Raw genomic sequence first — 23,682 nt, 5'->3', positions numbered from 1 at the left:
TCACGGGACCGACAGCTCCAGGCGTGCAATATCCATTGACCTCAAAGAGCTACACTAAAGCCTGCTCCCCCAGCCCCCCTCCATCTGTGAAAGTTGAAGAAATTGATGTACATAGACAGCATTCATTCCCCTTCTTCTCCCACTCCTCTCCCTGTGAGCACCATGAATACCGTAAACTATTGACCGTATCACTCTGCCAGTAAGAGCCCATACCCCTATGCCTATGTACAGCCAGTTTAGGCACCATGGCCTTTTACCCATTGGAACCCCCGGCTTCCCTCCTGCGCATATCCTAAACCCCCTCTCTTATGCGTAAGCCATGAAACCCTCTCCCCCTGTGCGACCCCGCTGCGAAAGGCGACTCTCCTGCTTGACCCGCACAAAACCCCCCATTCCCCCTTGAAGAAGCATCCTTCGCCTTGGCTGACGTAGCCCTCCCCAGCTGCACCTGGCTGCCCCCGCTCTCTCACGTACTGGTCATCAGATCTCTCTCTCTCTCTCTCTGTGTGTGACTCTGTCCCTGTGTCCACCCTGGCTACCCCTCCCTTCTCCTCACATGGGCAAGTCATAAACCTTCTTCTTCTGCAAGGCCCTGTCCTTGAGAGTCACGGCCGCGCCTGACCAACACCTCCTTTCCTTCCATGAATACCCCTCTGTTGACGAGCCTTCCCTCCGCGCTCGATTGTCCACGCGGCATGAATACCACTCCTTTGATGACCCCTTCCCCCGAGTCCGGCTGACCACACATGTCCGAGGCCATCGCCTAAGCCAGGAGATACCATTTACTGCCCTTATTGTATGAAGTCACTCCTCCTCAAGAGACCCACTATTGATCCTAGCCACCCCACCCCCTGGGCTATGATCAGGCGTACACATCCTACAAAACACTCAGCTGCGTGATTGCCCTCCCCTCTTATCAGCAGGTCAAGGGTCCCCATTGTGAACACGTGTGGGGTAGGATTGACACGAGGATTATAGGGATGTCTTTCTTTTGCGTCATACTGTCCTGATTGTGTTATCAAGTGTTCTGTAAGGTATAAAAGCAAGAGTCTCAGCTCACTTGTTAGAGCACCTCCTGAAAGACACTGTGTTTCGTGTCCGAAATGACTGGCTCTCCTCATGAGAATTAAACTCTGTTCTTGATTCCTGCTTCCAGCGCCCGTCTCTTTATTTGGTAATTATTCACATGGGAACTAAGAGGCGGTTTGCGCCAGCGGCCTGGGCATCGATAGGATTATGGGCTCATTTTCCACACGTCCCCCCCCCCCCACTTTCCCTCCTCCCCCAGCTCGAAACGGCTTCAGGGACACACACACACAGCCACACCCGAGTACTTGACAGGTCTTTAAAAGACCTTTTACTTGTTAATGAGGCTTTGATGTTTTTCACATCTCGGTGTGAATTAGGCCTCCACCGTGAGCACCCTCGATCAGCCCAAGCCAGGAACTGCACTCTGACAGAATCTGCGACCCCCTTCCAAGGACTCCACGACCCCCTTGGGGATCGCGCCCCACAGATTGAAGGCCTCTGGTGAAGATCAATTAATCAGTGAGCGGTTGTGTAAGTTCTGGTATGTCTCTGTGAATGGGTCTGTGAATGGATGTGTGGGAGTTGCAGTGAATGTATCAAAGATACGTAGGGGTGTGAGTGGCTGCATCAGATGCTGTGGATGATGTAATCACTGATGTCATCAGTGATGTAATTTGAGATGTCATCAGTGATGTCACAGACTATTTCATGAGTGATGTAATATGTGAGGTTATAAGAAGTGCCCCGGGGAAGTGGTGGTCCCTGTGGCAGTGTGGGGGGCTCTCGATCCCCCCCACGCTTTATGTTGCAATATGGCTGTGGAGAGGTGGCGGTCCCCGGGGCTGCAGGGGGCTGCGTGGCCCCTACATTTAACAAAATTAGTCCCGGGGAGGTGGCAGTTCCCGGGGCTGCGTAGGGGGCAGGATTCCCCCATGCCTTTTAAAAAAAATAAAGCCACAGGGAGGTGGCGGTCTCCGGACTGTGGGAGCCCATGCGGGCCCCCACATCTATATACACCATTGCCCCGAGGACCTGGCCTACCAAGGGGCCTAATTAAATAAAGCACGAGAGCCTGTCCTTCATTTTTTAACAACATTTTGGTCGGAATCGCTGATCCAACGCGGATTCCCACTACATTAATAAAAAAAGCTTTTATTGGCCCTGGGGTCCTTGTGGGACCCCCTGAGCAGGCCTAGGGGGTCAGGGTGTTTTTTACCCTGCCCCCTTTTGTTAATTTTTTGTAGTTTTTTTAACCTTTTTCCTTGTGACTCGTTCAACAGAGTCACAAGATGGCTGCCAATACTTGGTTCCTGGTTGGAACTATTGGCAGCCAATCAGATTGCAGGCTTGAGATCAGGAGGGGTTGCAGATCCTCTGCAGCCATATTTGTATATCTGAGAAATGTTTACATTTCTCAGGAACAACTAAACGGATTTCTACCATTTAACAAAAAGAGTGCTTTCTGAACCAAGAGCTAACTTTTTGCCATGTGTGGTGTAATTCCGTTCAGCAGTTCGGGCTGTAGCCGTGTCTAAAGTTTTCTATGAAAAGTAACATGGAGAAAAAAGCGTTTTGGGACCACCTTTTTCTCGGCCCGCTTGACTAATCACCCTGAAACTTTTAACACAGCAGCTGATGTGAGTGGGCCAGTAGTTTGGAAAATGTTGCGAAGATTCAAAAATGATCCTGGCAAAAGAAAAAAGCTTTTTGAATAGAAACAAGGTACTAACTATAACTACCTACTGGCGACTGCCAGTAGGTAAGATATATATATATTTTTATATATATATATTCACAGAAAAAAACATAGGTTTCATACATGTTATAGTTAGCTGGACTTTTCACTCATACAAAACCATTGAAATTCCTTCGTTATAGTTAGTTCAGCTAAATATAACTCGCGCGCCCGCAATGCACTGGTGATGACGTCACATATTACATCACTCATGACATCACTGATGACATCTCAAATGACATCACTGATGACATCATCCTTGTGAAAGAGTGGCAGACCTCCGCTCACCCTAATATAACCTCTGATACACACATTCAAAAATAGAAACTAAAATGTTCAATAAAATGGAGATACCAGTTGCTGTGTTTTATCTAGGACCCCGATCAATATTGTGACCTCATGCCCCTATACAGCTATAATCAATACATATCCCTATAATGGCATAACAATCAGAGCCATATTTCATAACTCGCCTCTGCAGTCCATGACAGTCCATGACACAGCAGAAGCCACTTCCTTAGATTCCTAGATAGCACACCAAGTTCTTTCGACATACCAAACCCCCAGCAACCTGGGAAAGCCCCGCTTGCTTTGTTTTGATTAGTAATAGAACTCCTGCAAGCACTGTAAGATCAACCAGTTCTTAGTGACATCTTTTTTGACGTCTTATGTCCAAAAACTCGGCACCTTTCAGGTATAAATATACCAACGTTGCCTTAAGCAAGCACACGGTGGTGGTGAATACTAGAGCAGAACAGCTTGCCCCTTGCAGAGAGCCCAGCAGATGCGAGAAGCCCATGGACGCTGCCCCTCCTCCTTGACGCGCTGAGAAAGACGCTGTCTTTTCTCCTGCCGAGAAAATCCAGCTCCGGCGTTTCCAGCCTACCCTTGCGGATGACTGGGATATCGGGTCCTGAGAGGAGATACCAGACCTCCTGCATTCTATTCCAGAGGTACGGTGCTGACTAAACCCTTAGAGAGAATTCTTGAAACAAACTGTTGGCAAAACCAACTTAAACTGCTACTTACTCCCTCCCTTGTATTAGGCTTAGGTCAGGTACATTGGGGTAGGTGTAGTTAGAAGCACCAGTTGAGGTCGTTAGCTAATGTATATATGAATGTATATATTTTATTCATTTTAACTATCTTATGGCTAAGAAACCATATCAATGCTTTTACATTATTATTTCGTAATACTCCTTTTACTGTATGCACTTTTCATAATAACAAGTCTTGCAATTGTGGCAATTCATTTCTCTTGCATGAGAAGGAAGACTGCTCAATAAATAATACCTTTTTATTGAAAACGCCCGTCTCTCTATTCTCTGCACTCTGGTGAAAGTAAATCTGCACAACTGACTGGGTAAAATAGCTGTCTATTGTTTCACACGACTCTAGAGATTGACTCTTATTCTGAGGAGCAAAGTTGTCATGTTTATGCGGTTGTCGTAATCTGAATCCCTTCTTGTCTGAGCCAGGGAAGCTGATCACTTCCTATTCAGTCGATAAAGTTTCCAGTGACCTCTGAGCTAGCTGGCGCAAACCTAAATTAAGTCTAACATAGTCAGTAGAGACCTAGAAGACCACAGTCCTACGTCAACACTGCCGTTTATGTTATTCCAATGCGCAGAGCCTATAAGGAAAATAGGAACTACACTACATGGCGCCCAACGTTTAGTACGGCGATAAAACTAACGCAAGACGTTAGAGTAACTCAGTCGTGCTTTTTCACACAGACCCTTTCTCCCGTAAATACTCCAATAGACGTCTGGAGTGGGTGAAAGGTTAAAATCCACCGAACTTAGTAGGAAGAGATTCCTATGTAGAGGTTCTGATTTAGTCAACGTTGAAGGATACAGTGTTCCAAAATATTGTGCACCTAATCTTTGTTTCCTTGGAAACCTGCTCTGCAAACCTTCATTAATACAATGTCAGAAAATGGGAATAACAATGGAACCAATGAAGTCGCAGTAGACGCGAATCAACTGGGTCCCGTTGTTACAGGCATTAATGAACCGGGTGCGATTATCATCCCGGCAAACATAAGAAAATCTATAACTTCAAAACTTATAGAAAACGGACTGACATCGCGAGGTGGTACAGTCATTTTCGTGATAGAGGCATACAAATATCGGCAGACAGAGGTATTCTATTCTTGGATAAACTTTCCAGCGGCAAACGCTACAACACACGAGTTCCACTATTACAAAATAGAGGAACCACCGGAAGAGTACGCTCCTTTCGAGGAGATTGAAATACCATTAAAATACCAAGAGCACCTGCTCTGGTTTTATTCAAAATAATCTAAACACTCCTAAAAAGAGCTGGGAAGGAAATAAACAATCCACTCCCAAAGAAAAAGTTTTCCAGTCCAGAGGAAGGTCTCCTCCGAGGAGGGAAAGAACTCCGACTCGAGAACACCAGTCTCCCCAGAGGGAGCACTCTGAGAAAAGATAGAACCTTAGAAATAGGAATAACTTGAAAAAGCCTGATAGATATCAAAGTATTGATACACGTCCCTCTCGATCTTTTTCGCAGAAATCGGAAAGAAGAGGACGGTCAGACCCAAGGGAAAAGCACACCAAGTCCAAAGACAAGGAACCTGCTCAAAGTAAAAAATTACAATTCCCAAGGAAGAACGTAGCCAGTATTACAGTAATCGAACATGCCGAGAACACTGAGGACACAGCTGAAAAACGTAGAGTGGGCACAGACAATGCTAGACAGTGCAGCAGAAATAAGCATAGCTCACAAGATCCTGATGAGTCATCTGGAGACAGTGGACACGAATGAATACATTCAGGTAGAAACTTCAGACACCAGAGTTAGCGAACCTCATAAGATATACGAAATAACACTGCGTATAGAGGGAGATAAGACTAGAAAAATAAGGGGTCTATTTTGGGATAACCTCTCAAAAGGCTATGACATCCTGTTAGCTGAGAAAGATTGGCCCCCAGAGGTTGTCAGGGAGTGCCCTCATGGCGAAGAAATGATTATGCCTGCTTTCTCAAATCACATTCCATTTCACACTAAATATATATATATGCAAGGAAATGGGCAGTAGCCCAGGCACCAGCATTATATAAGAATCCAGTTGGATGGGAGGAGGACTCTCCTCCTCACAAAATCCAGTTAAAATGTCAACCAACTGCACAAAGGCAGTACCCAATTAAGCAAGAAGCAAAAAAAAACAAGTCCGGGATATTTTAGATCAACTTGAATACCAAGGGCTAGTTGAAACATGCACCTTTCAAATGAACAATCCTTTGTTTCCTGTCTCCAAACCGGACGATTCGTATCGTCTAGTTTTGGACTACAGACACCTTAACTCATGTTGCAAAACATTTGCAGTACAAAATTCGCATAGTGCTGCACTAATGGATAACATAGTTCGAAAAAAATACAAAACAACATTAGACATATCTAATGGGTTCTTTTGCCAAAATATTGCACCAGAAAGCAGGTACTTGACCGCTTTCTCAATAATGGGGTCACAGAAAAATTTCTGTAGGCTCCCACAGGGATTCAAGAACAGCCCAGGACTATTCTCAGCCAGAGTAACATAGTTACTACAAATGTATGATGATGAGGCATTATCTTATGTCGATGACATCTATCTCACAGACGACGACTTGGATACTCACTTGAAAAGAGTGAACACCATAATACTTGGGTTCGCAGCAGAGGGTTACAAATTCAACTTTAAAAAGTCAAGAATTGCCCATCTAACAGTCTTATTCTTAGGATACGAATTATCAAGTGAAGGAAAATGCCTAGCCGACAACTTCTTAGAAAAGTGTGCTGTACTCCAAGCACCGAAAACGCTGAAGAACTTACAATCGATTCTAGGCTTCCTGAATTTCGGAAGAACTTACATTCTAAACTACGCAGAGAGGATTAAACCTCTCTACGAATTAATTAAACCCGATTTTAAACCAATCAACTGGACTCAAAAACACACAGAAATTTTGAGATCTCTGCAAACAGATATGTTCGCTAAAACAAAATTAGAAACATGTGACAATACACGCAACCTTGTAATCCGGGTCATCCCAGGAAGATGCGGATTCACGTACCTGACCTCTAATGAGGGAGAAACTGTACCAATAGCTTACAAATCACATTTGTACACACAAGCAGAAAAAACATTCAGTCTCACAGAAAATACCGTAAAGGCAGAGCAAACTGCTATAGCGAAAGAACGAGCACTAGCACAAGGCAAAAGGATCACTGTTCTCACAGCAGAATCCGCCTTCGAGGCACTATTCAGCCCATTAAACCTGCCTACAGTATCACTGGATGCGAAATGGATACAGTGGGAAAACTCTGTTGCTGCAGAAGACGTGAAATACTATTTCGCCCCGCACATGAAAAAATGGAATGATTTAAAATATGAAAAAGAATATCCTCTGCCAATCGAAATTCTCCCTCTAGAACAGTACTCCTGTATAATCTATACAGACAGATTTGTACAGCATTACAATGTAGAAGATAAATCCTAAGATGCAGCCTGCGCAATTGTTAAAGGTCGCTGGCTCTGCGGTAAATTCAGACCGAAAATGACAAAAACTAACTCACTGAGAAAATGTTCGGCTCAGCGAGCTGAAATCAGATCTTTAAAGATGGCGCTTGAAATGCCAAACGTGAATTCCCGACACTAATCGTGTGCGATTCGCATTTTTGTGTCAATTCTTACAATAATGATTTGCAGAACTGGATTCAAAATGATTACAAAGGAGACACAGGTGCCACAATCAAGCATAAAATGCTCTTAAACAGGTAGTTCTTTTTCAGAAAGAACTACAGAAGACTCACGTGATACATACACTGAGTCATCAACGTGATGGCGTTCACGTTGCAGGGAATTTTTTGGCTAATTCAGCCACAGCAGAAGCAACTAAACCGGCTTCCGTAGCCACAAAAAAGCGTTCAGAAAAATACATAGACGGGGAAACCATGCTGGCGGTAAAAACGTCTTCAAAAGGCAACTGTGCAGCACTACCTGTGAACTATCCACTCAATTATACATACGTAATTGATGCAAACTCCGTTCCTTTTGCTCGAATCCCTGGAGTGGGGGATAGGGTAATTCCAAACACGAACCGGAGAATCTTATTAATAGCAGACGCACACATGGGTGATGGTCCAAGGCACAAACAGATGAAGGAATCTCTGACTGAATTACAATCAGAATACTGGTGGCCGGGGATGAGCCTGCACCATTATAAATTTGTAAAGAGCTGTCCAGACTGCGACAGATACCGCAGTAACGAGTCAAGCGGAGTAATGGCATGGACATTTTTGAAGGTAGCATAGAGCTATCTACACATGCAATCCAGCGTCCTATTACATTCACTTAAAAAAATGTGGCCCCAGCTCTCGGCTGACGCCAGAACTGTTATAAAAGATTTGCGAGTCTTTATTGGCACATACGCAATTGCCATGCTTCATTCTGATCAGGGTCCTGCTTTTAGCTCTCGAGCTTATAAGGAGGCCATGACCAGCATGGGCATTGGATTGCGATTCTCTTGTCCCTTCCATCCTGAGGGAAACGGGGTAGTGGAAAGAAAAAACCGAGACATAAAGCAATCTATAACGGCAAAGGAATTAGGTTCGGGTGATGGGTGGGTCAAGCATTTAATAAGTGTCCAACGTAGTCTTAACAACTTGCCAAGAAATTCTCTAAAAGGTTTCAGCCCGTACGAACTATTGTTCGTAACTAAAATGCATGTTCAGGACTTAGATAGTCTTGCTTCAGTGGTAGAAGATAAGAATAAAGACTTTGACATCAAAGATCGTTTGGCTGTTTTACAGGACTTAAATGAAACAAGAAAAGCCCTGAGCAACATAAAGTTAAAGCAACAGCCAACCACCACTGAAGACACACCACCTGTCCCAGCAAGACCTGTCTGGATTCCAAAGATTGGGGATATGGTCAGAGAGAAAATAGCAGTGAAGAAGGAATTTGGGCCTTCTTACAGAAAAGCAGTACCTGTCTTAGCGATCAACGGAACAAGATCAGTAGTACTACCGCCCCTTGCTGGTAAAAAGGAGAACAGAGTTGTATCCATCGACCTGGTAAAACCACAATCATGTGGCCTATAATAAATAGTAGGCCCAGTGGACTCCCAAGAAGTAACAGAATACCCAAATTTGCAAGTATCCAAGAGGTTCAAACTGAAAGACTAATCACATTTGATAAACCTGCAGTGAATAAAAAAGGACTATGCAGAAATGCCATGGAACTTGTGCCTCTTGAAACACAAATTGAAACAGTTCGTCATGAAACACCAGTCTACAATGATGTAGCATCAGAATGTGCTAATGAAAGGCAAATTTAGAAAACAATTCCAAGAATCGACAGAACTGCATCTGGCTACTTCATCAATTTCGACAACTTTTCTGAAGATCAAAGCGACCCTGAAGTGACGCCAGAAACAAAGAAAAAGCAACAGAACTCTTTCATCAAATCAAAGAAGCATATCTGAATGCACCATTGATTGAGCATTGGATTGTATCCTACTATGCCTAATTTTAGTTTTAATTTTAAGAAAATTTATCACAGTTCAATGGACACAGCAAGTCAGAACATCAACTTAGTTCTGAAGCCTCACAAATCATCTCACATTGAGAAAAAAGAGGACTATCATCAGTAAATGTCACAGCCATTCCAATACCCGGTGGGGTAGTTTGGGACAAGACAGACTATGAAATATATGGACCGGTCGAGATCTTGAAATATCCTCACCAGTTTAAGGTTTCATTAAGTGACTTTGTAAAACCAAGTACATTCTCTGATGATTGGGATTTTGAAAGTATAAATAATATGATGTCGGATTTTGTGTTGTCAGCAAAATTTACAGAACATGATTATTTACAGGGTTCATCTAATTATGAACAGATGTACTGTTTCACACATTACGCAGACCACTATTTACATAAATCTGCTCAACCTACAAATGTTTTTAAATATAACCATTGGGAACATTGTGCTACTCCACCTAAAAGCAGTTCAAAAACATTCTATGAGAAATTCCAATACTTCTCAGGGTTTAACACGAGTAATGCAGAAACATTTTATTATAAACTGTTGGATAAAACAGGGACGAAAACCATGCTGACAAATACTAAGATTTCTGGAAAAATAACATTGAAACAAAAACCATCTGGGGTACAAAAGATTGGCAGGTACAAGGCCTAGAAGCATTATTTCGAGCCTGCATGATCCCAGAACAAATAATGTTCTTGAATGACACAATTCAACACACAACAGGTCTTGGTCTAGCCAAAATTAAAGACCTTAACAAACCGTCTATTCCAAAGCCAATACCTGATAATGCAACCACAGATATTGAAATAGACGTATCCCAAATTTTAAATGAAAACAGAACACATCCTGAGTGGAAAAAGTGGTTAATCTGGCCTAAAGACACTAATAACTGTCAAGATAGATTCCTGAACAAATTGCAGGGGTTAAAAATGTCCAGACCAGACCCTAGATACTCCCAGAGACAACATCCAGGGATCATAACAACGTACAGTGTAGGGAAACTATGCCTTGAATGGCTACAAACATCCAAACTGGCACAAATTAAGCAAAACTTCTCTTTACTTAAAGATGGTGCAGACTTGCGCGATTTCATTATGGGACCATGCAAACAGCGTCAAAAACATTTCATAGCAGCCAGCATATATGCTGTATACAACGAGGCAAGGAAAGAAACTCAAATTGAAACAGCCGAGAAAATACGAGAAATTGATCGTATCAATTTGGAAAAATCACTTTCTGTTGTGGACAATGGGTTAAGGACTCTGTCCTCCAGAATATATTCACTGGACAGTATTGTATCATCTGCAATTGATATTATAGACCAGGACTTGCTAATGTTACAACATGGCCAGTCCCAATTACGTTCTATAGTACAGCTAGGCTGGACGTTGCAAAATCTCAGTTCGGGCTATGTGCCATGGCGTTTAATCAACACAACGTCATTGTTTTCCATCTTTAACCTTACTGATAAACAAATCAGTTTGGCACAGAAAGGAGCAGACTATACAATCCTGAGCATCGAAAAACTTGAGAGATTACCATTGACAATGTCATAAAGGCCTGTCATTGAATGGATAATACACGCGATTATCACAATTCCGATAACAACTTTCCAGTTTAAAAATTGCCTTGAGTATATACCGGCAGGCCAGTATGAAAAGTTGGGTAAAGGATACATTAAGTCATCATGGAAATTATCTTATACACACACGTTATAGTGACAACAACAAAAATTTATTTCTTAGTGGTAATGAGTGTAAACATTCACTAAGCGGTATACGTTTGTGCCAAGGTATTAACTTACATGGGGCCTGTGAGGGTACTTCAAACAACCTTTCATGCCACTAGCATCCACACCTGCAGCACAAAAAAAGCCATTCTTTAGGCAACTTTCTAACGGGAGTTACGTTCTAATAACGGATCACAGCTGTTGTGGCTTGGTGCCAGGGAAAGCATATCTCTTAAGCGTGAGTTCCATGGTCACTTGCTGTATGCAAGCATTATATCCGAACGGCCCTGGAGACTCAGTGGCTCAGATTTGGCCTCCTTTGAATATCTCTTCTATACGAATTGATACTTTAAGCAGAATGAAATCTGTGCTTTTGCAGACAACAGTGCCCATCTCGTCATCAAAAGACGTATGATCTCCAAGTTGCAAGGACGACTGCAGAGATACATACAATTTTATCATCAAATTGCCCGGTGCATTTCACAGAAATGCTCATCCAAATCCTAAATATGTCGAATGCCAGTGGTATCTCGAATGTATTTAAGACAATTTTTCCGGGACTGTTAACACCATTCGAAGCAGTCCTGGGTATCTTTCCCAATTTTGTGCATTCGATCTTTGGCGGCATACCACTACTTTTGGGACTCGTAGCAGGTATTCTATTATTGACCCTCCTGCTCGGATATGGCAAACCAAAACGCAGACATGACTCCGGCGTGGATGGAAGAAACGATCCTAGCAATACGCTACCGGGACCGCATAACTAAAGTCCTTGGGATAGCCCGGCTAAGAGATCTGAATATGACCTGGTTTCTTTCAATCAGACCTGTATGGCAGACCTGCATCTTACCAGTGCTTCGATGTATGCTATGCGGAGAGGAATGCGTGTTAGACACCTGTCTTGCACTACCATCAGCAATACCAATGGACGTCGATACTTTGCTAAGTCCAGTAACGGCTCACGCATCGTGTTGTCCCCAGCGCTTACCAATCCTGATGACGGCATTCATTGAGACTCCTGCACTACGACTAGGTGGTGGCAGTGAAGCAAGAAATGAAAGCAACATCACCCAGGTACGACCTTCTGTGAGCATTGCTGATCCTGAAATCGATGATAGCAATCATTCTCACAACTGCCAAGTTACAGCATTATCGAACTTAGTCAAACTGTCACCTGAATATGTAGACCAATTCTTTGCGAGCCTGTCTGAAATGATGTTCTCCCCTGAACAGAAACAATAACTTTTTGGAAAAACAATCCGGCACACAGCGTTCCCATGAACTCTGAATTCGGCCTTCAGCTTTGATAAACAAAAGCTACTGAAAAGCGTTTTGAACTATTTTTCCCTGCTCACCATGAAATTATTTTTTTCCAAAATTTCAAAAATATTTACCTTTTTTCTGGCACACGTACTTTGCTTAAAGTAGAAATATTTATAAAGAACAGAGCTTCTATTTTAGTAGATCTAGAGACAAAATATTACCTCAGCATCTAGCACATTTTACAGCAATTATGTGATGAAATAGTCTCGCCCTTCTTTTCTGTATTTAGAGACATTTCATGTGTAATTCTTCGCAAAATCGTTCAACTGAATATTTTTTGAATGATTACTATGCTTGATAATGTACAGTACCTATTCATTTACATGTATTTCATATACACCATTTCAAATGCAAAATGTATTTTGGGGTGGGTAGGAATACACGTGCTTCTTATTGCTTTAGTTTTTAGTAATTTGATGAACATAAATTCGTGGAGTGGGTGATGTGTTTTATCTAGGACCCCGATCAATATTGTGACCTCATGCCCCTATACGGCTATAATCAATACATATCCCTATAATGGCATAACAATCAGAGCCATATTTCAGTAACTCGCCTCTGCAGTACATGACAGTCCATGACACAGCAGAAGCCACTTCTTAGATTCCTAGATAGCACACCGAGTTCTTTCGACATACCAAACCCCCAGCAACCTGGGAAAGCCCCGCTTGCTTTGTTTTGATTAGTAATAGAACTCCTGCGAGCACTGTAAGAACGACCAGTTCTTAGTGACATCTTTATTGACGTCTTATGTCCAAAAACTTACGTCAAACTCGGCACCTTTCAGGTATAAATATACCAACGTTGCCTTAAGCAAGCACACAGTGGTGGTGAATACTGGAGCAGAACAGCTGTCCCCTTGCAGAGAGCCCAGCAGATGCGAGAAGCCCACGGACGCTGCCCCTCCTCCTTGACGCGCTGAGAAAGACGCTGTCTTTTCTCCTGCCGAGAAAATCCAGCTCCGGCGTTTCCAGCCTACCCTTGCGGATGACTGGGATATCGGGTCCTGAGAGGAGATACCAGACCTCCTGCATTCTATTCCAGAGGTACGGTGCTGACTAAACCCTTAGAGAGAATTCTTGAAACAAACTCTTGGCAAAACCAACTTAACTTAAACTGCTACTTACTCCCTCCCTTGTATTAGGCTTAGATCAGGTACACTGCAGTAGGCGTAGTTAGAAGCACCAGTTGAGGTCGTTAGCTAATGTATATATGAATGTATATATTTTATTCATTTTAACTATCTTATGGCTAAGAAACCATATCAATGCTTTTACAGTATTATTTCGTAATACTCCTTTTACTGTACGCACTTTTCATAATAACAAGTCTTGCAATTGTGGCAATTCATTTCTCTTGCATGAGAAGGAAGACTGCTCAATAAATAATATCTTTTTATTGAAAACGCCCGTCTCTCTATTCTCTGCACTCTGGTGAAAGTAAATCTGCACAACTGACTGAGTGAAATAGCGGTCTATTGTTTCACACGACTCTAGAGATTGACTCTTATTCTGAGGAGCAAAGTTGTCATGTTTATGCGGTTGTCGGAAGCTGAATCCCTTCTTGTCTGAGCCAGGGAAGCTGATCACTTCCTATTCAGTCAAGAAAGTTTCCAGTGACCTCTGAGCTAGCTGGCACAAACCTAAATTAACATAGTCAGTAGAGACCTAGAAGACCGCAGTCCTACGTCTACACTGCTGTTTATGTTATTCCAATGCCCAGAGCCTATAGGGAAAATAGGAACTACACTACACAGTTACAACACCTATTCTGTAATTTCAACATCTACATAAGCATGGGCGAAATTTGCGAATTCGCGTACCGCGAATTCACGGATTTCCCCGCGAAATCACAAAAAAATCCACAAATTAGCGAATTTTCCCACGAAATCGCAGATTTTTTTGCGATTTGCCCTGGAGTACTTTCTACTGGCTAATCCAGTAAGTGCTCCCTCATTGGGTAAATGTATAGTGCTTTTACTACACTGCAGCTGCGTAAAGGGCCAGAAGATGTGTCTCCAGTGGCCATGTGTGCCTGTAACACAGGCACAGGCACACATGGTCACTGGAGACACATCTTCTGGCCCTTTACGCAGCTATAGTGTAGTAAAAGCACTATGGGGCAGATTTACAAGCCGCTTGTGCCTCTTTTGCACCGGAGTTGTGTCACTTTTGTGATGCAGCGGCAGCACAAAGATGCCCCATGGTGCTGGGTATTAACAACGTGACGCATCTGAGAGATGCGTAACGGTGTAAAGCCCTGCGCCATCAGGAGGCGTTCCGGTGCAGGGGAGGGTGTTCCTGCGCAGGAACGCCTCCTAAAAGTGGTTGAGTGAAATCTACAAGATTTCACTCAGTCACTTGTAGGCCAATTCTGCGTCAAAACCCTGCGCCTGCTTGAAGCAGGCGCAAGGCTTGACGCAGCATTGGGGAGATAGGGCCCCCCAGAGCATTGCTGGAGCTGCGTCGCGCTAACGACGCAGCTCCAGCAATGCGCTGCTTTTACGGCACAGATGCGTGACGCATCTTTGCCATTTTAGCCACATTGTGCGCCGCTTTGTAAATGCGGCGTACCATGGATGGTGGAGCTGCGGTGCACAATAACTTGCGCATCCCTGGGGATGCGCCGGTTATTGTAAATCTGCCCCTATACATTTAGCCAATGAGGGAGAACTTACTGATTAGACTGTAGAAAGTACTCCAGTTGAGTAGAGGTATTGCACAAAAAGGTGGCATCTTCATGGACAAACACGCAGGGCGGGATTCATTCTGCCCTCTGTTATTCCCTCGTTTTTTGTGCCCATCTGCCCTCCGTTAGACTCGTTTTTCCCTTGTTTTTCTGCCCTTCTGTCCTCCGTTAGACTGCTTTTTGTGCCTTTTTGCCCTCTGTTAGACTGCTTTTTGTGCCTTTTTGCCCTCTGTTAGACTGCTTTTTGTGCCTTTTTGCCCTCTGCACCGCCACATTATCACTCGGCACCGCCACATTATCACTCGGCACCGCCACATTATCACTCGGCACCGCCACATTATCACTCGGCACCGCCACATTATCACTCGGCACCGCCACATTATCACTCGGCACCGCCACATTATCACTCGGCACCGCCACATTATCACTCGGCACCGCCACATTATCACTCTGCACCGCCACATTATCACTCGGCACCACTCAGCACCACTCAGCACCACTCAGCACCACTCAGCACCACTCAGCACCACTCAGCACCACTCAGCACCACTCAGCACCACTCAGCATCACTCAGCACCACTCAGCATCACCACAGCATCACCACAGCATCACCACAGCATCACCACAGCACCACTCAGCATCACCACATTATCACTCGGCACCGCCACATTATCACTCGGCACCGCCACATTATCACTCGGCACCGCCACATTATCACTCGGCACCGCCACATTATCACTCAGCACCGCCACATTATCACTCAGCACCACCCCAGCACCACCCCAGCACCACCCCAGCACCACCCCAGCACCACCCCAGCACCACCCCAGCACCACCCCAGCACCACTCAGCACCACTCAGCACCACTCAGCACCACTCAGCACCACTCAGCATCACCACAGCATCACCACAGCACCACTCAGCATCACCACAGCACCACTCAGCATCACCACAGCACCACTCAGCATCACCACAGCACCACTCAGCATCACCACAGCACCACTCAGCATCACCACAGCACCACTCAGCATCACTACAGCACCACTCAGCATCACTACAGCACCACTCAGCATCACTACAGCACCACTCAGCACCACCACAGCACCACTCAGCACCACTCAGCACCACCACAGCACCACTCAGCACCACCACAGCACCACCACAGCACCACCACAGCACCACCACAGCACCACCACAGCACCACTCAGCGCCATCCCAGCATCAATCTGCGCAACCATTCAACTACAACAGGTGCACACACACTTGGAAGCATGCTGCCCGATTTATAGAAAGTCCTAGCTAATTAGAATAGCTTTATTGTATGGACAATAATTCAATCATATTTTGAGAGACATGGGAACTTAAATTTATTGCATTTCCCACGGAGGCATTCACAACAGAACAACATTCCATAATAAGTTTATTGGCCTTATCGTACTGAATACTTACCCCTTTTTTGTAGTGTCATAGAAACATATTCTTTTATCTGAACCGACTGATACAAGCAGATGGTCACCAATGGGAGAAAAACAAATATGTGCAGCAGAAGCCTTGTGTGCATCCTCGAATGTATGGGAGCAGTCCTGAGTATTTACATCCCACAAGGTCACAGTCCCACTGCCGGACACACTGCCAAGTAAATGCTTCTTCCGATTGTATTGCAAATGTCGAATAGGCTGTAAAGAAGGATACACGTCAACAGAACGCATTTACTTTGTTTTCTTATTTCAAATTTGTGTCAACATGCGTGTATCAACATGGTTTTAAAACAAAGTGAAAACTTAAATGCCAGCTGCCATTTTTTAGGTCTTGCCTTCACAGCGCGCATGCGCTGCAAGGCAAAAAGACCTTTTCCCGTCACTTTGGCTTTTCAGTCAAGCATGTGCACGCGTTCCATTGCCAGCAATGGCAACACGTGCACGTTAGGAGATTCACTCGCGGGAGCCCGCTCCACCATCTGGCAGCAATTATCGCTCCCGCGAGTGAATCGCGCCCGCCCCTCTCCTCTTCCCCCCCACCGCTCGTGTTTGTGCTTGTTTATTTGCAGCGCGCTATACGTGCTTTCACTTTTACTATGGAACAAGAAGCGCCCTATCAAGATGTTTAACACTCTCCCTCCCCACTTCATTTCATACACTGCACCCCTGCCATGCTTTATCACACAGCATGACGGACGCTTTCACTTTATTTCAGCCCCGCTTTTTGTGCATACACTGTGCCCCCTCCATGCTTTATCCCACAGTTTAGCCGGGTGCTTTCACTTTATGTCAATGATTTAAATGCTTTTTTAGATACATATAACGCAGTGTGCTCAATCTTAAAAGCATGGCCGGGCGTCTTTATTTTAATTGGTTCCACGCCATACCCAGTAGGCATTGGAGGCTTGAAAGGGAGAGCGGGCAAGTACATTAGTCCTCTCTGTCGTGTTGCTCTCCTCCTTCGCGCTACCCATACTCTGTCCCTGGAGCTGCTAGCATTCCCACAAACTGCCCATCCGCAGCCCTGGTTTTGTTTTAATTGGGCCTGCACCATAGGTAGCAGGCACAGGAAGTTGCCTGACACCATCTGGTGTACTTCGTGAGATGTGAGACGGCCTCCCTACTGTTGCCAACACTGCTTGGAGTCCTGTCCATGAGAACGAGGTGGGTGAACTGCGCCTGCCATTTCCATTGTGTGAAAAACTAATACGACGGACAAGAAACATATTTTTCTATTTATTCACTTTTGTAACAATGGCAATACACCGCACTGCGTTCCCCATTACTACAAGAGTAAACAAAAGTTGTTTGGCCACTGTATTACTTTTACACACAACAGAATTGGATCTCTTCCTAGCGCAGCTATTAAACTAGCATTCTCCCACTTGGAAAAACCTCTTAAATCGTTATCCCTACAAACATCATGCATACAGCATTAATTGTCAGGTAGAACTTCAAATGTTAACAACTTGGACACATAATTAATTGTACTTGTTAAGCCCATCCCCTGGTGACTCAGCAAAGATAGGTTGTATGTCTAAAAGGCCGTTGGTGCACCCCCCTGTTGCTTGGCCCCACTGCCCACCACGTTCAACCTTCACACCCAACCTCCCTGCTGGTAAGCATCCAGTGATTTGCTTGTTTTTCATGGCTCCTTTAAGAATTTCCCCCTAGCATGATAAAGGTGACAGCATAATAGTTGCAATTTTAAGTAGTGCTATCACATACTTTTTTTGAGAGCAGAAATTAAAGCACGTTGAGAAATGTCAGAAGCGGGGCTGAAAGGTAAGCTTCCACTTTTTATACAGGGGGTTTTGTGGAAGGTAAGTCGCACCGAGAGATTTGCGATGCTTCTCTGTGCGCCGCACTCTAAAATAAAACTCAGTGTTCAAACCTTTGTCTCACCCTCCTCCAGCCGCGCCAGTGCTTCGTGCAGCACCCACCCAAATTCCAGCTGCACCCCTCCTTCCCCTGCAGTGCCCTCCTGCGACTCATCCAGTGTCTTGACAGCTCTGTTTTGGAAGCAAATCGCTCTTAATATCTGCCAGATGTAATACTCAGGTTAATCCAAGAGAGAACAGTCCCGGGGGATGCCAGGCAAGCTGACGTGCGGTGGGGGCTCGAAAGTATGGTTGACCAGAGGCAGCGCCCCGCACCCTCAAGTGCTGGCTGTTTTGTGAAATTAGCCCAGACCTTTTGGCAAATAAGTAACTGGGCACCAACCTCTGCACGCCTAGCATCCCTGCGTGTTAAAAAGTAACTGAAATGTAGCTTGTTTTTGACATTTGTGGAAGTAAACATAGACTTCCGGTCTGTGGGTAACAGCAAGAGTGCCACGGTGCCAGCCCAGTCCTCCTGGCAACTGGTGGGTGGCAAAATACAGCGCTGATCAGAGTTCGCAGGGCCCCTCGGGAAACTGGGAGTCGGGGGCACTGCACCAGCTGCACCATTGTTAACCAGCCCCCTGAGTCCTATCACTTTACCGTTGGTTACCTCAGAATACATAACCTTCCTTCTGTCATTGACAAAACCGTATTTTTTATTTTCACGCGGCTACTGTTGAACCCGAAAGTTTGATAGCGACAGTGAGATTGGACGGCGCTGTAACTCCGCAGGGACTGGACACTTCAAGGTAGTTCCATCGACTGTTTAAGTGTCAGCCCCCCATTTCGTGACTATCACTGGCGCAGAGAGGTCAAGGTCAAGCATCGGTATAGCCAATTAGTCTCGCTTTTGGGACCTTATAAGTGTTTAGCCACGCAACAGTTCATGTTGTTGCACCAAGGATATTGTGCTGCGTAACTAAATACTTGGTCCCAAAAGCGAGACCTTTTGGCTATGTCAATGCTTGTCTTATATGCGAGCTCCTATCTGCTCAGCTCTAAGGATCTTGCCACATTCTCGACTTATTAGGCAGTCTGTGGGTGATATACAATTAGAGCATAAGATGATGGGCAGCAACCTTGTTAAAGGGCCCTATAAACCCTATTCCAGCACAAAGACACCTTTCAGGCATTTGAGCCTCATACAAAAATAATTAACATAACGTATCATGTGACACCTCCCACCAATTCGGTTTTCAACACAGCACCATTTTGGTTGTAAGTAATCTAAGGAAATACTTGGAATTTGAAAAGGAAAACAGGCCAGGTGCAAGGCCCTCTCCTGCTAAATGAGCCCATTAGTAGCTTTGATGGGTGCCAGTATGTCAGAGAAGCAGGAAGATAAATACATTAAAAAAAATAAAAAGTTCCCACATCATACATTTACATATAGTGAAAATTTGGGCTGTTGGTTAAGGGGAGTGATACCGTACTCAAGCAACAGCCGCAATCCTCGTCAGGGTGAACCCCAAAAAGTAACTTAATTAATCTGTGATGAGCCCATAGCGATAGTAGCCAGACTGACAGGTACGCCTTGGGTGCAGGGTATTATTACTCCTCACGGGCTGTCATCACTGGTTGGTTCACTTATCTTGTAAACTCACTGTGCACCACGGAACGGCCGTATTCCTGTCACCATCGCGGCCTCATTACTGATTATGGGGCTCAAATGATTTGTATATGTCCCAGTGTGGACCTGCACCTTACGCTATTAATAAGCAATTTCTGCTTTAATTGCACCTTTAACGCTATTAATAAGCACCTTCCGCGCTAACTGCGGAACGGCCGTAATTTTATCCCTATTGCGGCGGTTATTCTTCATTCTGTGTGTGGACCTATACCCCCATTGTAATTGGATGCGCTGTGTTGAATTTAATTTAATTTTTTCCTTTTTCCTTTTTAAATCCTAATTGTGACTCTTCTGCACATAGTTAATCCTGATCATCTGACCCTTATTACAATTTAGGAAATGTCCGTTATTGGGATATCACATTATCAAGTATCGGCTGATACAAGGCCTCTTAGCAATGACCGATCCCCTTACATAACGGTCACCAGTGGGTATCCCTGCCTGCCACCTCATTGGCCAATAGCGAATCACGTGTACCGGAATGATTCCTTTTCCGGCTTCACCGCGACCTGTTTGAATGATCGTGAAGTTTTCCCACACATTACGAGGATCCCCATCGAGGACCCGTACTCTTCTGGCTACTGGTAAGCGGTACTCGTGCGCTTTTGCGGTAAATTGTTTCAACAGTACGTTGTTCTCAGGTGCTGAGCAATCCGTATTGTTTTTACAGAATTGCCCGTTATCTTCACTTCATACTAGCGGCTACCGGGTAAGTTTTGTGTTGCCTGGAGCAGAAAATATAGATAACTTTTACCTACACGCCCCGCCTTATTTTATGGCCTCTATTTGCTTTCAGGAGTGGCCATTTCGAAATTATCTTGCGCACCATTGAGCCTACTCTGGCACTCCCGGGTAAGCTCAGCATTACTTCAGCATCTGCTTGGTGGAGGGTCACTTTACTAATCTTGCACCTCACAGGATAGACATTTTACTTATTTTGTACTCTGTCCGTGAGGAGTATTAATACCCTGCGCCCAAGGCGTACCTGTTAGTCTGGCTACTATCGCTATGGCTACGCGCGCGTGCATATAGTTACTGACTACGTCGCTGGCGCCTTGTACACACGTTGTTTCCTTCTCTTGGTGTCAGTTTTCATAATTTATGTGCACAGCCGAATCTGGTTCACTGTGTTTTTCATCCTATTTTTTATTACTTTTTAGGTTTTATTTTCTAATTTTCTCACGGAGTTACTGAACACACGCTTCTACCCTTAGTGTTGTCATGCTCTTTATTTGTGGATGGACAGCCGATTTAGGTCTTTATTATTAGGTTTTGGGTCATCTATATAACTCATTGTGAGTGGCATCACTGTGGTCCTACAGTACAGATCTTATTGCTAGTACTGGATGGTTAACATGTCATATGTATCTAATCTTTTGTCTTGGTTTTTTCCCCTCCCTCCCCCCTCTTTTTCTAATCGTTTCCTTAATTATGTATTTTGGCAATATAACCCCACAGTGTGGGCATTCTGTAGAAATACAACTGTTAGGCAATCTCCTGTTGTCCTGAGGATGAACCTTGAATTAGAATAGGGTTCGAAACGTCATCGACTTCTATACACTAAATGCTTATTTATTTTGTGATATTATTAATTGCATATGTGTATATTTTGGATTGTCTGTGTAGAATTTATGATATCCAGACTGCCTCAATTTGCCTAAGAATCCCCTGTTTGTCTTACACCCCCCCCCCCCCCCCCCGAGTGTGTTAGTTGGGCACCGGCTGGTGTCCCACTTGTATCACACCTAACTTTTATATACCTTATATATTGAAAATTAAACTGTCCGGCTGGACATTGGATATAGAACTATTGAGTCTATATTTATTGAAATGTATTGTTCTTTGGTCTAGGGACATTGTCTCTGTTAATATATAATCACCTAGGTCCCTAGCTTATCGCGCCTTTGGGTACCCTTGTGTTCTATATATAATCTCTTCACACAGCAAGCATTGATCCACCCCGTGGACGGCCAATGTGAAGCACCACCCCGCCCGTCGCAGTGTACTACTCTTTGAACACCACCAGCGAAGCTCTCATTGCTCCAGGCGATCTTGTTGCACGTGAACGGGACTCTTGGCAGAACACTTGAGAAGGTAAACTTTCAGAGGGACTGATTTGGGACTGTATCTGACCTGCACTCCATCGTGCTCGGCTTGAGCTTTTGAATTTGACCTGGCTTTTAGGTACTGTTTTACAATGTATTCTTTAAAAAAGCATAATTCCAGTTCTATGGATTATTTTTTTTAATCATTTTGGTCTTGTAATTATGAAATTAAATTAAGCCCTTTTTTTCTACCCTGGTGTGGGATTTTGGGGGTGTGGTGTTTTTTACTGTTAGTGTTTGAAGTGTTGCAGAAATACTTCACACATTGCCTCTAAATTAAGCCAGACTTTTCTGCGCCTAGCACAGGTTCATTTAGGGTGTGCTTGTGCCTTACCCCGACTCGGATTGTGGTTGCTGCTTGACCAGGGCTCACGCCCAAGTCAACCAGTAACCCAATGTTTAACACTTATTAGAAAATTGGAAAACAATGGAGTGGCTCAGAGCTTATAATGGCAGGTATAGTCCCAGAGCTTCAACATTCCAATGTTTGTCTTCATGTTTCTCCCTTTTTAATTCCGAACATTCTACCCTTAGTGGGTGGAATGTTTTAATAGCCTTTTAGACCTTTTGCCTTGGGGTTTATCTGTTGTTAAAGACCCTCACTCTCGTTATAGTCCCTTGTCTATGGCGTCAGCCTATAACTCGAGTTCAGGTCCTTTAACAACTGCTATCGCCCTCAGCAGTGAGATATACATCTGTGTTAAATGTAATAAGGTAACTTAATGTTAGCCTATGGTAGAGGTAGGCCTTGCAATAGTGAAAAACGAATTTCAGAGTTTTTCACGACTAGGACATGTAGAACTTGAAAGTACATGCCCATTTCTTTTCAATATAGCGTGCCTTGCCCTACGGGCTGTTTTTAGGGCCTACCCTAGGGGTGACATGTATTAAAAGAGAAGGTTTAGGCCCAGCAAAAGGTTTATTTCACCAGGTCAAAATGACAGTTTCAAACTGCATTTAGCAAGACGTAGAGTAGCTGTGGGCAAGGCTGTTTCTACAATTAGGCCAGACTAGGCAGCCGCCTAGGGCGGCAAAAGGGGGAGGGTGGCAAAAAACATGCCACTGTACGGGCGATAAAGGTTTGGTTTAACCAGTGACCCAAATTCTTTTACCCAGTGATTTTATTATGAACCTTTGCCAGAGTACGTCTATGGATCATATAATGGACATTATTGATCACATTTGGCATGTGCTGCCTATCCAAGTATTTAAACAAGCATTTGAAAGAACATTTACAGAGACTGGGAGAAAATGCGCAAATCAACATTCTCTGCATACTCGCAACAATATCAAGTCGGTGTGTACCTCATTACACATTGCTGCTTTTGTGCGCTTTAGGGAGGAAGGGTATAGAAAGATGCTGTAAAGATATTACTTGTAACCTGCCTATTTCATAGTGTTTACGTCTTTGCTGTGACATGCCATTAGGCTTCTGCAGGTGCAGCGTTCCAGGCATATAAAAGATAAAGTAAAGACAGGCTTTCTTTCATGGAATATAGCATTATCGCGTGACAGTACAGCCTTTTCTG

General features: G+C 44.2%; 1 protein-coding gene across 1 annotated transcript in view; it reads right to left on the bottom strand.

The window, feature by feature from the left end:
• The window catches only part of LOC147750851 (protein NEDD1-like), a 381,766-nt gene that overhangs the window by 235,956 nt on the left and 122,128 nt on the right, over window positions 1–23,682 (bottom strand). The window contains exon 6 of the mRNA XM_086937101.1: window positions 16,507–16,733. Within this exon, the coding sequence (XP_086793227.1) occupies window positions 16,507–16,733 (227 nt within the window). The remainder of the gene's footprint in view (window positions 1–16,506; window positions 16,734–23,682) is intronic.

Source organism: Lissotriton vulgaris, chromosome 1_1 (assembly GCF_964263255.1).
Source record: "Lissotriton vulgaris chromosome 1_1, aLisVul1.2, whole genome shotgun sequence".
NCBI classification, from domain to species: domain Eukaryota; kingdom Metazoa; phylum Chordata; class Amphibia; order Caudata; family Salamandridae; genus Lissotriton; species Lissotriton vulgaris.
The sequence above is the reverse complement of the archived record's forward strand: the minus strand, read 5'-3'. Positions and strand labels throughout refer to the sequence as shown.